This window comes from Paroedura picta, chromosome 4 (assembly GCF_049243985.1).
Source record: "Paroedura picta isolate Pp20150507F chromosome 4, Ppicta_v3.0, whole genome shotgun sequence".
Classification (NCBI taxonomy): domain Eukaryota; kingdom Metazoa; phylum Chordata; class Lepidosauria; order Squamata; family Gekkonidae; genus Paroedura; species Paroedura picta.
The window spans coordinates 107,313,004-107,329,761 of record NC_135372.1 but is presented as its reverse complement, the minus strand read 5'-3'; the positions used below and the strand labels follow the sequence as shown (position 1 = coordinate 107,329,761).

The 16,758-nt window shown below is 47.0% G+C and overlaps 1 protein-coding gene across 1 annotated transcript in view; it reads right to left on the bottom strand.

The window, feature by feature from the left end:
- Positions 1–5,577: 5,577 nt before the first annotated feature.
- The window catches only part of LOC143836677 (uncharacterized), a 35,731-nt gene continuing 24,550 nt past the window's right edge, over positions 5,578–16,758 (bottom strand). Inside the window, exons 2-5 of the mRNA XM_077336224.1 lie at positions 7,295–7,385; positions 6,744–6,827; positions 6,480–6,563; positions 5,578–6,200 (exon numbers count right to left, since the gene is read on the bottom strand). Coding sequence (XP_077192339.1) covers positions 5,647–6,200; positions 6,480–6,563; positions 6,744–6,827; positions 7,295–7,385 — 813 coding nt within the window. The 3' untranslated portion in view covers positions 5,578–5,646. The remainder of the gene's footprint in view (positions 6,201–6,479; positions 6,564–6,743; positions 6,828–7,294; positions 7,386–16,758) is intronic.

Sequence of the window (16,758 nt, the reverse complement as noted above, 5' to 3'; positions counted from 1 at the left end):
CAGGTCCTGCCAGACCAACCTGGTTTCCTTTTTTGACCAAGTAACAGGTTTGCTGGATCGGGGCAATTCGGTTGATGTCATTTACTTGGATTTTAGTAAAGCTTTTGACAAGGTTCCCCATGATGTTCTGATGGATAAGTTGAAGGACTGCAATCCGGATTTTCAGATAGTTATATGGATAGGGAATTGGTTAGAGAACTGCACTCAAAGTGTTGTCAATGGTGTTTCATCAGACTGGAGAGAGGTGAGTAGCGGGGTACCTCAGGGCTCGGTGCTCGGCCCGGTACTTTTTAACCTATTTATTAATGATCTAGATGAGGGGGTGGAGGGACTACCCATCAAGTTTGCAGATGACACCAAATTGGGAGGACTGGCAAATACTCCGGAAGATAGAGACAGAGTTCAACGAGATCTGAACACAATGGAAAAATGGGCAAATGAGAACAAGATGCAATTTAATAAAGATAAGTGTAAAGTTCTGCATCTGGGTCAGAAAAATGAAAAGCATGCCTACTGGATGGGGGATACGCTTCTAGGTAACACTGTGTGTGAACGAGACCTTGGGGTACTTGTGGATTGTAAACTAAACATGAGCAGGCAGTGTGATGCAGCGGTAAAAAAGGCAATTGCCATTTTGGGCTGTATCAACAGGGGCATCACATCAAAATCACAAGATGTCATAGTCCCATTGTATACGGCACTGGTCAGACCACACCTGAAGTACTGTGTGCAGTTCTGGAGGCCTCACTTCAAGAAGGACGTAGATAAAATTGAAAGGGTACAGAGGAGAGCGACGAGGATGATCTGGGGCCAAGGGACCAAACCCCATGAAGATAGGTTGAGGGACTCGGGAATGTTCAGCCTGGAGAAAAGGAGGTTGAGAGGGGACATGATAGCCCTCTTTAAGTATTTGAAAGGTTGTCACTTGGAGGAGGGCAGTATGCTGTTTCTGTTGGCTGCAGAGGAGAGGACACGCAGTAATGGGTTGAAACGTCAAGTACAACGATATAGGCTAGATATCAGGAAAAAGTTTTTCACAGTCAGAGTAGTTCAGCAGTGGAATAGGCTGCCTAAGGAGGTGGTGAGCTCCCCCTCACTGGCAGTCTTCAAGCAAAGGTTGGATACACACTTTTCTTGGATGCTTTAGGATGCTTCGGGCTGATCCTGCATTGAGCAGGGGGTTGGACTAGATGGCCTGTATGGCCCCTTCCAACTCTATGATTCTATGATTCTACGATTAGAAGTCCACACTCCTAACCACTGTTCCCTAACTGCCAGCCTATAGTATTTACAAACCCTTTGTAACTGGAACCCAGTGTAACAGAACAACATTTGAGTCCAGCAGTCACTTTAAGACCAACAAAGTTTAATTCTGGTGTGAGATTGTGGGGATGGCTGTGCCTTGGGATCCCCAAGAATCTGGCTGACTGAATGGCTGGCAACAACAACAACTATGTTGATTTCAAAATTTGTTTTATTGCTTTGGACTAACATGGCTACCCACCTGGAACCAGTGTGGTTAAGAAACAATTTAACATGAAGCATAAATAATACATACTATAAACAATAACTAAAATTTCTAACAACCCCCTTCCCTGCAAAGATACAGTACTAATAATCCACCACCTACAAATTCAGTCAGTAAATGAGCAATAGGCTTGTTTAATGTTAGAGGACTAAAACACCTCTTAAAGAATGGAGAAGAGCAAAAACACCTCAAGACTAAGGGCCATTTCGCACAGAGCTCAAAGTTGCTATTTGGTTGCCGTTTGTGAAAGCGCTACTTCAAGTAGCGAAATGTAACTAGCCGTGCCCGTAACGCACAGCTGCGGTTTTTGCGGAATTTGGCACTTTCACTTCTCGCCACTTTCGTAACCCACAGGCTTCCGGTTCTCCGTCTTATCGCTACAAAGGAGGTCCCTTTTTAGCGCTTCTGGCCTCCCGTGCCCGTCAATCAAACTGCAGGCACACCTTTGACCTCGACCCTAAAGCCGAACTTGTCGGGGTCCCCTTTTTTTTTAAAAAACCCAGGAAACCCCGTAGCAACGCGTTATCGTCCGATCATTGGCGCCCTTGGAACGTGTTTTCTATTGTTTTCTAGGAACCAGATGCATTGACATGTTTGATTGGTTAATCCCCGCCCACAGTACACGCCCACAGGTTACCTGCTTATATGCACCTGGGCAGACACGCGGTCGGCCTCACTCTTTTGTTTGCGTAGCCTACTGCCCGCAGCACAGGTCAACGTTGCAATGGAGAGGCTTATTTTTCAATTGCTGGCTTACATGCTCGCGGTGCTCCAGCGCATGAATACCGCCTTGTCGCGTCGGACGTCTGCTATCGCGGAGTACCGAGAACGGGTGCCCGGAACGCTGACCAGCAGCAGAAGACGTTCTGTAAGGGTAACCATGGCGGCCAAGAAACGCTGGCAAGCACTGGCAGAGGTCCGGTTCCCCAGACAGTTCTGGGTGGACGAACGATCCTCTGACTGGTGGGAGAATTTTGTGTGGACTCGCTGGGATGATGACCACTGGATTGCCAACTTCAGGATGTCGAGGGGGACATTTTTTGAACTCGTGGAGGCTCTACGTGGACGCATGGAGAGGCAAGTCACTGGCATGCGGCGCCCCGTTCCAGTTGAAAAAAGGGTGGCTGCCGCATTGTGGTACTTGGCCACCCCTCAGTACTTCCGGACAGTAGCCCAGCAATTCGGATTCGGAGTCACTACGGTTGGCGATATCCTTAAGGAGTTCTGCCTCGCCATGGAGGCGGAATTGTTCAGCAAAGTCGTGTGCCTCGGAGACCGGCTTGGAGCGGTGAGTGTCATTCTATCCCCTTTGCCCTTTAAATTTTTTTTCTTGTTTGACAGGTCAGCAACGAAGACGCGATACACCCCACGCTGACATGCAATGGCTTATATTCTTTTCTTTCCCTTATTCCAGAGTATGGACGGGTTTGCCAGGCTTGGATTCCCGCATTGTTTTGCGGCCGTCGATGGAAGCCACATCCCTATCCGTGCCCCCGGGGGAAGCATAAAAGAGTACGGGAACAGGAAGGACTTTTGCTCTGTTCTCCTGCAAGGAACAGTGGACTTCTCCGGCCGGTTTATCGATGCCGAGGTGGGGTGGAGTGGCAGGAGGCATGATGCCCTTGTTTTCAGGGAATCCAACCTCAGGAAAGCCATGGACGAAGGGGTCTTTGTTCCAGGAAACCCCACCGCCACCATTGAGGGCGTGCGTGTGCCGCCGTTGGTGCTCGGGGACGGAGCCTACCCAATACGACGCTGGCTCATGACTCCCTACAAGCGGCCAAGGACAGACGTGCATAGCCACTACAACCTCACTCACTCCCGGGCAAGGAATGTAGTGGAGCGTGCCTTTGGACGTTTGAAGTCCCGGTTCCGTTGCCTGATGTCCCGACTACACGTGCATATAGACAATGTGACTCCGCTGATCATCGCGTGTGTCATTTTGCACAACATATGCGAGGACAAGGGACATAACATCCCCTTCCCTGTGGATGAACCTGATCCTGTTGTCCTTGAGGACACACAAGACATCCCTGAAGCAAGGAGAAGAAGAATCTATGCAGAGGGGTGCAAGGTTCGGGACGCCATAGCCACCCACATCTACAGAAACAGGAGGCGTGTTTAATTGTTTTTCCCACTCTCTTGTTGGTGAATAAAGTTTTGTGTTATTTGTTTAACCTTGTCTTGTGCGGTTTGTGTACTTTGCCAGCAAAAAAACGGGGATTCTCTGGTCCAAAAGCACTTTGACAGCCCTAAATGCTAACTCCCAACTGAAATTGACAAACACAATACGGAAGCGCTGAATGGGGAAAGTTCGGGGAGGCGGGTAGCCAGGAAGTATTGGCGACCCCTGTCAAACCGGAGGATCAATCCACTTATGTTCCAATGAATAATTTTATTGGTGGGCAGCTTTGATACATTTAAAAAACGGGGTGGTCTATCGGAGCAACGCACGTTCGTTCCCTAACCGTCATTCCGAAGATGCCGAAGCCACGGAAGGGCTCCTTCTGGCAGCGCGCCGAGGCTGAGGCACTTCTGGAGCTTGTGCTCCAATCGAAAAGTGTTGGCCGCCTTATGGCCAGCACCCACTGCCACACCAAGGGTGCTTACCTGGTGTTGGCTTCAAAGCTGAGGGAAAGGGGCTACGTCCGGACCTGGGAGCAGGTCCGGACAAAATTCAAGCGCCTTAAGCTGGACTTCCTAAACAGTCTGGAACAGTGGGGGGGGATCCCGCAGCCAAGTGGGAGGACGGTCTTCCACGACCAGATGGTAAAAATATGGGAGAAGGCTGGGAAGCCCCCCCTGGACATGAGGAGGCATATGGGTGAGTGCTGCCCTCGTTGTGTTTTACCCTTAAACATGCATGGAATGACTAGCTGCCTCTTTCCCCTACTGTCCCCAATGAAATTCGAGAAAGTATTTAGATGCTGTCAACCCCCTCAGACTTAGCCAGCCAGTACTGTAGAACCACTTTGGTTATGCGCTTAGACTCTAACTGTGGTGTGTCCACCAGCTGTGTTTCATCTCTGTTTTGTGTGCTTTTAATTATGATTTGTCTTTTTCTTTGCCCAGCCACACAATCACCATCCAAGCTGGCAACAGCACCTGAGCGTGAGGAGGGGGAGGAAGAGGGACCTTCCACCTCGGGACAGGCTGCAGGTGAGAGTTTTATGCCTGTGCGGGAGACCCATGTGTGTGTACCCCCATGGAGCCATATGGGAGCCTGCTGTGATGCTCCCATTTGAAGTGTTATTAAATTCTTTGTTTGATTTCTATAGCTGAAACTGTGGAGGCAAGGCTGCGTGCGATGGAGGCCAGAGTTACTTCCCTGGAGGCTCAAGTGGCAGAGCTGAAAGGGGAGATTGAGCAGCAAAGGCAACAGAGGGAGGCGGAAGAACGTAGGTTATGTTCCCCACTGCCCAACTCTTCTCACACTGTGGCTAAGGCCACTTAAAAGTGTATGCATGTAAACTAAAGAAATTTGAAAATATGTGTGGCACTAATGTGTACTTTTTCTCCCTCCCCACACAGTTAAGAAGAAGGAGGATGAGGACCTCTTCCGCCGCAAAGTCCGGGGGTCCGTGGGAAGGTTGAGCAGGAGAGTGAGGGAGATGGAAGGGGCTGGGCAGGGGAGCAGTGGGACCTGAGTTTTGTTTCCTGTTTGTGTTTTGGGGTAGGGGTTGGGGGGGGGGCTCCAAGTTTCATTCCCTAATGTTTTTCCCCTGTTAAATGTATAGTTTTGTTAAAAAAAATAGGTTTTCCAGGGGGGTGGGGGGTGGTGGTGCTGGTGGGGCTCCAAGTTTCATTCCCTAATGTTTTTCCCCTGTTAAAATGTTTTTTAAAATAAAATGTTATTGCAAATTTTATAACAAGACTCCAGTGTGACTTCTTAAACTCGCACATATTTAACCCCACACCACACTCCTAAAACTCCTTGAACTAACACCCCTCCAACCTCCAACCCACACAGCAGTACCACAATATAGACAATCACTAGAGAGGCCGCTTTCGGCCTTGCAGATTCTACAGTAGGGTACACAGAGACAGAGTCAAAAATATAAACTTTATTCAACAAACAACAAAACACAGATAACATGAAATAGAAAAAGTGGGCAAAACTAGGAGGGGGAGTACTTGTCTGCTGGTTTTATTTTCCTCTTTCCGAGAATAGTCCTCCTTCGTGTTTGGGTGGAGGCATTCTGAGAGGGAGTCGGTGGGGTGGGTGCTGGAAGTGGTGGTGTTGGTGTGGGTGGTGGTGGGGGTGGTGGTGTGGGTGGTGGTGGGGGTGGTGGTGGGGGTGGTGGTGGGGGGGCGGGGGCGATTTGTGGAGGGTAGGCCCTTTCCATGACCACTACAGCCCTCTCCATGAGTCTCCTTATCAGTCGCACCTCCTCCACGCCTTCGCGTAGGATTTGGTTTGTCTCTCTAAGGACTGCCCTCAATTTTCTCCCCTCCTGGGCAATGAGTGTGAGCATGGCTTGGTCAGCGGCAGCGGCACGCCGTGACTCCTCATAGCAGTGCTCAAGGAGCCTCTCTCCCACGCTTGTCAAGACGGAGACGCGCCTCAGCCTGCCGCGTTCCCTCGTAAGCCTCTCCTCTGCTGGGAGCGCACCTCTAGGTGGTGGGCTGCCTGGAGCCAGGGGTGGTTCCTCCTCCTCATCTGAAAGAACCTCTGTTGGCAAAAAATGAGAAACAAAACTGTTAGTGACATCAATAAAGTCAAAACACACCATGGTGGACATGGTGTTCTTTTTTGTCCCCGTGTTTTCCTGCCAAGAATTTAAACAATCCCCGGCGAGCACATGGCTATTGTTTGTTTGCCCATGGTGTGCTTTTACTTTTGCCTACTTTCACAGCAGGACTCTCAACAATTAAAAGGGAGCACATGGTTAGTGCCTAGCGACATTGTCCTGCAGCTATGGCTCGAAAGGAACAGGTCATGCACGCTCACCATCTTGAATCTGTATCCGCCTGCGCCGTGCAGGAGGTCCAAGCAACCCAGGCTGTTCCTCCTCCTGTGTTCCGGGTATGAAATCTGCAAAAAAAGGAAAAAAAACAGATCTAGGACCAAAGGGTGGCAAAGCCAGCTTCAAAGGCTACACCAGCAACGCAGAGGGACTCTCTTCTTTCTCTTAGCAGTGCTGCTGCCCTGCACAAACAGAAAAGCACAAAGCAGTCAAAACAGCCCCCCCCCCCTATTTTAACTAATACTTACCAATGTTAGTTGATGCCCCCGAATCACTATCCACGTCAGGTGCTGCTGGAGACTCGAGGGGCCCCGTCCCTGGCAACTGTGTCTCTGTGGACAAGAGCAGAAAATAGTGAAAAATGAGCAAGCATACACCATGAACCACAAAGCAAGCTCCCAAAGTAGTGAGCCAAAGTACTGCAGAAGGCCTATGGGCGAGGCATGCAGCAAATATTTTGGGGCTGTTGGTTAAACATGACCGTTTCAAATACTAACCACATCAAGCACTCCACAGCCAACCATCTTTTAAAATCTTTTAAAAATTAAAATTAAATTATAAAATTAAAACCGTTTCAAATAGTAAACACAGCAAGCACTCCACAGCCTACCATCTTTTAAAATCTTTTAAAAATTAAAATTAAATTATAAAATTAAAACCGTTTCAAATAGTAAACACAGCAAGCACTCCACAGCCTACCATCTTATGCGTTGCAACGAACTGACGAGAAAACGATGGCCAAACGTCAGAACACACATTTGCTCAAAAGGAAATATAAAATAAAAATAAAATCACTTACCGGAGGCAAGGGGCGTTTGCTCAGGAGCCTCCTCTGGCTCCCCAGGAATGATGGCGATGAGGTCCAGCGTTACCGATTCCGCGGCTCGTTGCTGGACGGGGGGTGGAGGGCGAAAGCTGGACGAGGTGCCCTCGCCGGGATCCTCCTCAGCGGGTGGTTCCTCGACCGGGGCAGCCGGCTTCCGAACCACCTTAAGGCTCCGGCCGACGCGCTTCGGCCTGCCGGATCCTTCCCCGTCTCCGTACAGCTGGCGCTGCTCCTCGAAGTAGGGGCAGGTAATCTTCTCGTTGCCGGAACCCTTATTATGGTTCACGGCACGCATATACTCTGCCCTCATTGTCTTGGTCTTCGACCGGCATTCAAGGCCGGTCCTGTTGTGGCCCAGGGCGCGCATCTTAATGGCCACTTGTTCGAATACCTCCCTATTCCTGTGGGAGGACTGGAACGCGTCCTGGATTTTCTCCTCCGAGAAAATCCCGATCAGGTCCCTGATCTCCGCGTCCCTCCAAGTTGGGCCACGGCCGGTTGCAGGGACGGACGAGGCTTGAGAAGACGATTCCATGTTGCTTTCGCTGGTAGCTGAGCAAAATGGTGGTGGAAGGTGCAGGGTGCAACGGATCATATACCTTCCCGCACACAAAGACAAAGGGACTAGCCGGCTCCTGATTGGTAGAGGGCAGTAGGGGACACGCGCATTGGCCACATTAGGTCACATGTCACGTTCAAAACTCCTCGCGCGGGAACAGGATCTGCTCCTAATGGCCAGATTGGCGCCCTTGTTGTTTGACTTAACGCATGCGCTGATTCGTTTACACGAGAGAAGAGCAGTTTGAACATGCAGCGGGAGCCATTTTAGGAAAATGTCCGCCATTACACAAACGCATGCCGGTGTTCAACCGAGAGCAAGTGCGGCAGTACTCGGCAGTTCCCCAATAATATTCACCAGCCACAGCATAAATCAACCAAACATGACATGTTACTGGCGTACGTTCGTTGGCACGCTCAGAGGAATGTTTTTTAAAATGAACGGGGGACGGCGACTCCGCTTGCCGGAGGTATAGCTGCCAATGGAAGGGGTTGTCCGCACCCAAGCACAAGCACGCACCGGGAACCACACAAAGACCCACTACACATAAGCCGCCCCTCATGATATCACCACGAATCATGTCTATTGAACCCCTCTAAGCTAAGCAGGAGACTGCGAGCGGCGAATGTTCGTTGGCACGCTCAGAGGAGAATTTTTTAAAATGCTCCCTGTACGTTGACTCCGCTAGGACTGGCCGATGGTAGACGGGGTTTTAAGCTTTGGCCAAATTTAGGGAACGTGACGGTGTGTGCCACTGTGCTTGTGAAAAACTCTTGTGGTGTCCGGGCAGAATTTCCTAAAGTGATCGTGCTTGAAAGCCAGTCGCTGTCCCGTTGCCTCGTAGATCCCCGCTCGCTCGGAGAAAAAAAAAATGGCGAACAGTTCGCCGGAAGTTTCGAGGACAGGCTTGGGAGGAGGGACTTTGAAGAACCCGCAACAATGGTAACGCACAGGTCTTTAGCGCTACTGTTGCAGATTGGTTGCAGGAGTGTATCGCTATCCGGAGGGTGAATCCAGTTTTCTGGATTCCCCTAAAAGCGCTACAACGAAGCGCTTTTGGCGGGTCGGTTTCAGGATTGTTGCAGATCGTTAACGACGTCGTGCGTTATGGCAAATTAGTAGCGTTTTCAATCAGCAACCATTGTGCTATTTTTAAGCCGTGGGAAATGCCCCTAACAAAATTTGTGACGGGGTATGAACTTTCACAAGTCACTGCTCACTTCTTCAAGTATGTATCTGAAAAAGTGGGCAGTGACTCACAAAAGCCCCTCCCCTGCCACAAATGTTGTTGGTCTTTAAGGTGCTCTTGGGCTCTTACTGCTACAGGCAGACTAACTGGCTACCATCTTGATTTACCTCTTAAAGAGTTCAGTCTTACATCCCTTTAATATCTAATCAACATGGGTTTTTCCTCAGTTTTTCCAGAAGGCCATTCCATATAGTCAATTTTGGGCAGTTGACCACACCTGATGGATGGAGGGCATCCACCAAAAGGCATGTGGGCATGTGACCTGAAGCTGTGAAGGGCTTAAACTGGACCTGGAACCAAATTAGCAGCCAGTGAAGAGACTGCATGCTAAAGGTGACAAGTGGAAACCTGCAATGGCTGGCAGGAGGCATCTTATTTTCCCCTCCCCCATTATTTCCTTCTTCCTTTCTCAGGAAGCCCCCAGAGTCTCTACCCATTTTGGGCTTCCTTCTCTCCTTCAAAGTTTGCCAGCCTCCTGAGGGGCCTGGAGATCTCTTGGAATTACAACAGAATCCCAACTATAGAGATAACATTGCCCTTAGAGTTGCCAGCACCAGGTTGGGAAATTCCTGGGGATTTGGGGTGGAGTCTTGGAAGGTTGAGAGTTGGGGAGTGAGAAAGAATGCACTGTAAGAAACCCAAGTCTCATTGGTTGTGCTCTTGGCAGCTCAAAGCATTTTGTCATTGGTAGAATGCCCCAGGCCTCATTCAAAATACAACCTGACTACTATTCACAGCCAAACTCTTATCTAGCTATTGTCAGAGGCAAAGTCATGGTGATGTTTTTCTCCTCTCCTGGTACATCAACAATCTTGTTCAATGACTTTTGTGTGCTAGCAGGTGCCCATGTTTCTGTGCAGCCGACTTGTTCTCCAAGCTGGGTTCTGGGTTTTGTTCTCTTAATTGCACAGGATTGCAAGCCTTGCTATCAGCAGGCATTTCTGACACCTCTCCCTTCTCCCTTTGTGGAATCTCCTTCCTCCTTGTCCAATGGCCATAGGTGAAATAATGTCTTTGTTTGGCTTGAGAGAAACTGAAACCAGAAAGTGACACTTCTTTCTAATCCGGTTTGACTTCTCCAATTTACTGTGCTAGGAAGCAAAAGCTTGTGGGACTCTGTTCTTTTGTCTGAGACCCAACTGTATGATTGTGTTACAACTTATTTATAAAACAATCCCGGGGGTGGGGGGGGGTTGGTGGTGGCAGGAGAAAGGTGGATATTTATAGACAGCCTGGGCATTTGCTGATAAGCCTTAACTTGCTGCTCTATACTGAGATCCTCCTGATAACTTTATGCAGTTATATCACTGCATATTTATGTCATCCCCCGGTATGCAAGGTGGTAGACTGCTGCCCACCACTGCGCAGAAGATCTGAAGCTTAGATAACACTGAAAGGAGTAAGTAAAAGGGTGGAGCTTAACCCAAAGAGCATTTAGACCCTGAGATGTGTTCTCCATCTGATCTTCATCCTGGTTATGGAAACTAACACACACATTAGACATATCTTTACTGTATGCTTCCATCCAGACTTTAAACTGTTTCTGACTGTTTTGTGTTTTCCAGGCTGTATGGTCATGGTCTGGTAATTTTAGACCCTGATGTTTTGCCTGGATTTTTCAGAGATAGCATGGCAAGATGGGAATCTCTCCATGCCAAAGCATGAAATGTGTGAACAGCTGTTGGGCATTTTATTTACTTCTTGTGTATATGTGTGTGTAACATATCACATTCCCATCTTATCTTGGAGTTTCCCAGGAGCTGGACTGGAACTAGGAAACTTTCATGTGTCTGCATAAAGTTCATTAGCAAGTACATTAGAAAACATTCCCCCATGTCTGGGTAGAGTTCATTGGAAAGTCCATTAGTCAAAGTCTTGCCTGTCTTATCTGACAAACCATTGAGTGGTGTTTTTAGGGACCATTTTTTCTTATGGTGTTTTTTAGAGTGATAGCCAGGCAAGAGCTTCCTAGTTCCAGTCCAGCCTCTGGAAAACTCCCAGATAAGACAGGAATATGATATGTCACACACACAAAATAAATAAAATACTCGGCAACTGGTCACACACACCACACTTTGGTTTGGAGAGATTCCCATCTTGCTATGTCCTACCTTTGAAGATGCCAGTTACAGTTACTGGTGAAGCATCAGGGACAGCCTGATGATCAAATGATCAGATCACAGCCACATTGCCCAGAACATCCAGCTGACTCCGGCTGTGAAAGCCCTCAACAATTTACCAAGTCTTTGTTGTTCTTATGACCCTCAATGTAGGTTTCATGAAGTTTTGGAGTCTCATATGATGAAATCTTGGAATTGTCAAATAACTGCATTTCCCAGAGTTCTTTGGGCATATCTATGTGGAAAATAGTTCTCCTTGCCTACCCCCTCACAAACTGGCATTTCAAAACAACTAGCAGTGTGTAAAACTCCCTGTGCTCACTCCTTGATCTTGGAAGTCATATGGTACACTGCTCATTTCAGTGAACTGAAACTAGAATGGTACCAGTCATTTTGCTTTAAGGATACCTTTTGTTGATTCTGGGGCAAATCTGTTTCTCTTCCATGCTTATTTCTCTGCACTTCTTCAGAGTGTGTGGTTATACTTCATCCTTGAACAAAAATGAACTGTTTATAATTTTTAACTTCACCTGCCAAGCTTGCTGTTGTACAGAGAGTGTGACAAAGTCTTCTGAGAAGTTTTCATAGAAGTTCCATGTGGTTCCTTTTTTCCTTTGACTTTTATTGTAGTGAACATTCTTCGTCCTCTTCATACGTTGCTTCTCAGCCTTGGAACAGTCTTTTGTAACCTGATCAAGCAGAAAAACTAGAAAGCCAACCAAATCAACTATGCTGTTGCCATTGTGGGGTTGTTGTTTTTTTTTTGGGGGGGGGGGTTAGTAAGGAGTTTATGTTCTGTTGTGGTTAAAGGCAATGGCAGAAGTTCCTTTCCATTAGTGATTCTCTAACAACAGAAACCTAAGACTCCATCCATTGCTTTGGTCAAAATAAGAAAGCAGGAAATGTAATGGCAGTTGCCATGATTTAAGAATGCCATCTTGGCACATCAGTAATTCATTGAGTCCACGTGAGACAGTTTCATGTATTAGGCCAATGGTCGGTTTTTCCATTCAGAAAAATGAAACTTGTCTGTATTGGAGGTGATGTGAGGTGGATAAGGAAATATCTGGCTTTTCAACAGAGCGATTGACTCAGTAAGGCCACACAAACATGAGGTTTCAGAGCATGAACAACTCAGCTTTGGAGACTGAGAGGCAATTCTCCCGAGCTTTATGTGAACTCCCCCGATGAGCACTGGTATTTTTTGCCAGCTCCTCCATTCAGTACACGAATCCTGTGTGTGTCTTCTTCATAAAGCTGATGAAAGAGCCTGGATTAATTGATATGTGTGTGTGTGTGTGGGGTCTCCATTCTGAATCACAGCCATGCATATGTGCACTGTTTCTTTAACAGACAGACAGAGATCCTTGACTATTGTAATGTTTTTTGGCGTGGAGGATTAAGCTAAATAAGAGTCAGTGTGGTACAGTGGTTGTCTGGGAAACCCAGGTTCAAATCCCCACTCTGTCATGGAAGTTTGCTGGGTGATCTTGGGCCAGTCACCTCCCTCTAAGGGTTGTTGTGAGGATAAAATGAAAGACAGGAGAACAATATAAGCTGTCCCATTAAGGAGATATGGTAGAGTATGAAATAAGCAATTCCATAATATTCCTTTTTAAAGATAAATCACCTCTGTCCATAGATCACATTCATCTTGAAATTACATGATGAAATGTAATTGTTTTGTAGTTTCATCTGTTCAGACCTCTGCACTGCTATTAGCCCTGAAAAAAAAAGGGGGGGGGGAGACTGCTGTCTGTCTTTTGCCTGTCTTTTTTTCTTCCAAGGCTAATAGCGGCAAGAGGAGAGCAGTTTTGACATGACATTCAGCAGCCATGCCAGTGAACCCAAGGCACAAACACTTTTTGTGCAAAGCAAAGGGGGACGACGGATATTGGCCAAATATAGTGATGCAGTTATTATAAGGTATAAAATATAATTACAAAAAATGCTTCTTGAATACACTGCTTCAACCCTCCCGCCCCCACTCCCCATTGAGCTTGAAAACTTTCCACATCTTGGCCTTCCCTGGACTCATAAATAAGAGGAAACCTTTGGAGCAGGGGTAGTCAAAATGCAGCCTTCCAGAAGTCCATGGACTACAATTCCCATGACTCCCTGCCGGGGCCAGATTTTCCTATAGGCTAACTAGGCTTCCGCCTAGGGCCTCAAGATCAAGAGGGGCCTATATTCCACTTTTTTTATAAAGGTTAGTACTAATCACAACATGTTTCATTTAACATATTGATATATATCACATTAATTATGTATTTTATTATCTCTCATGTAATTAACAAACTTAAAAATGGGAGGTGAAAGGGCCACATAAGTGGAATAGCCTAGGGCCTCTTTTCATGTAAATCTGGCCCTGGCCCCTGCCAGCGAACGCTCATGGGAATTGTAGTCCATGGACATGTGGAGGGCTGCACTCTGGTCCATGGAGAGTGAAGGTTAGGTCTTTGGTAGACAAACGAGACTTTCACTTGTTTGGGACGATGACAAGAGAATCGCCTTCAGCGATGCCTGACATGACTCAGAGTCTGGCCCAACTTCTATGCAGAGGGGCTGCTGGGGAGAACATTTGCCCTTCGAACCGCTTCAGGCTGTTTCGCTCAACTTCATTTGATCTTTCATTCACATTAGTGGCGGGCACAGAATGGGTGCTTGTTTTCTCCACATGAGCTGCGGTGTGTAAATAAACAAGTCCCACTTTCAAATGCCTTTGTGATTCATTAACTTTGAAGGGATGAACTCTCTGTTTTCATAAGAGGTCAGTCACTTCAGCGTTTCTCCGCCGTCCTGTCAGCAGTGAAGGTGGTGACTCAATTCGTCTGAGGGTTTGGCCAGCCACCCCTGCTGTTGTTGCTACCGTTTCTTTGCCAGCAGCCGCAGCAACGTTGAATAAGAGGGCTGCTGTCGAAATCAGACGGCTTCAATTGTATATCTGTGTTGTGTACACGGGCACAGTGCCCCTGTGGTTGGGGTCATTAATTGATTCCATAACAATGAAGGGCAGTTAACTACACTGTGTGGGGCAGGGGGGGAATATTTTCCCATAGCACAGCTAGGGGATGGCAGGTCCTAGGTGAAAGCAGTATGGGTGAGAATTTTATTGAGCCCCATCACTGGCTCACTGACTTAAGACTCTCAGCTGCTGCTAGTCAGCTCATGAAATTAATTCTGTCCCCTTGTTTTTGTTAAGGAGGAGCTCGTTGAATAGTCTCAGAGTTATTGGCTCTCTGTTGGGAGCCTGTAAAAATAATATTGGATGGTATTAACATCAAGCCCCAAACCTTTATTAGGCATTTAAAAGTGGGAACCCACTTGAGGGAGGGATCTCACTTTCCCCTCTTCCACTCTCTCCTCTTTCCCATTTCTGAAAGCCCCCAGGGTCTTTCCCCTCTTCCTTCTCTCATTTTGGGGTTGACAGCCTCCCATTGGGGGATGGAAACATCTGGAATAAAAACAGATATCCTAACAACCAAGATCAGTTCCTCTTAGGGTTGTCAGATCAAGATTGAGAAATCCCTGGAGAATTGGGGATGGAGCTTGGGAGGGCAAACTTTGGGAGAGAAGCCAAGTACTATGGCATACCTAAACCTCAACCATTTACCAACCTACCTTTTTTCTGCCTCCCATCTTCAAGTATTTACTTCATTTGTACTCCATCTTTCTCCACAGTGGAGACCAAAGCAGCTCACACTTCTCTCCTCCTCCTTTTTATCCACATCAGTGGTATATAATGCCACAGAAGTCACCCTCTGCCATTTATGTCCTCCGGGGAGCAATTGTAATAGTGGAAGGTCTCCAGGTGCTACCTGGAGGCTGGAAACCACAGAAGTGGCCTACAGGTTTAACTGTTTAGCTAAGTGCTCCCCCATACTCATAAATAAGCATATTAATAAAACACACATCTCCAATGCCCTTGACTCTGCCAAAGGCTAGCCCTACATATTCCTATTGGCCAAGGAAATAGAGAGTTTGAAATGTTGCCTTTGACATCCCTAGAATTTGACACATGTCATGACTAATCTCACCTCCTTTGTTCAAGAGCCAGACTGTATGGCAGCATACAATATAACCATCCATAAAAATCAGAAGCGATCACCTTCAGTGTGGAGGATGCTGGTTCATTTGAGCACTCTGCATTAGTTTGCTATGCTAGGCTTCAAGGTAGAGAATCCCCCTCCATGTGTCGGCAAATGATTGTATGAAGCCACCTTAACAGATAATCAGTCCAGTTTGCTTAGTACTGTCTGCTTTGGCAAGCAATGGATTTTCAGAAGCTCTGGTAAAGGGGCTACTTGAGATCTCTCAGGTGGAAATGTTTGTGACTGAACCTGGGACCTTCTGCATGCAATAAATGTATTCCAGCAGTGAGCTGGGGAGAGCTCTCTGAATGTGTAGCTCAGATTTTGCGCCATATTCTCCATAACTATTCAAAATAATCTCAGGAGCCAGTGGTTGATTATGGGCCACTCCAGTTTAAGAGTGTGTTTGCTTGGGGCTCATTACAGAAGTGGCTGTTCCCATTCAGTATATCTGATCTCAACAATATACATGAGTTGAAGACTAGAGCGAGTTATGCAGTCTGCAACCACCAGCTTCATGGGGTAGTCATGGGCAGCACCTTGCCTTGCCTTTCTAGAGATGCTTCCTTCCCTTCCACTTGCACACTAAAGTGTCAAACTGAGAGTGCAGGAAACTGCTTTACATTCCAGAACAGGAAAAAAAATCTTACCAGCTGGAGGCCAGATTTTGCAAAAGTGCATGCCATGTTGTATGAGCTCGGGTCAGATCTAAAGCAAAGTGCTGGAGCACAAGATTTTCAGATCAGTGATGGATATGGGTAATACATCAAGCATAGTGTTCAAATGGGCCACAACCCATTATTTATGCTTTTCAGAGAATTTGGGAAACCTTAATTCACAATGTTATCACAGACTGGGACCTTGCTTGTAAGCCTTTTTTGCAACTTAAATATTGTGAGCCGTTGGCTGTTAAGTAACACATCCTTTGAAAATACAAGGCCTTGGCTTAAAAGGCAATTCCTTTAATCCTACATTTGGTTTTGCAGAATATAACTACACAAGTAGTTTGGAAATAGCACTCTGCTTATGCCCAGACGTACTTTTATTAATTTTCAGAACTATATATACCCCAGGGTTGATCTCTACCACTAGGAATGATTTCTCAAGTTCATCTTGGGTTCAGATTAATCTCTGCTCTCACACCAACACATTCTTTGGATTATCTCTGAAGGCCAGATGTCAGAGTATCCACTCCTGGTGGCACTGTGACTCTTCCTACACTGCTGGGTGGCCATTCACTTCCTTTCAAGGCTCTAATGAGAACCTGAGAGACTCTCTGGGTCTAGAAATAAAGCTCAGTATCAACCCTGGTGATCTCACAGGGGGCACATTCTCTGAGATGACAAAGCCCATTATAAATACACTACTTATTAACAGCTTATTTTGGAACATGACATTAAGGTGGCAGAGCAGAGACA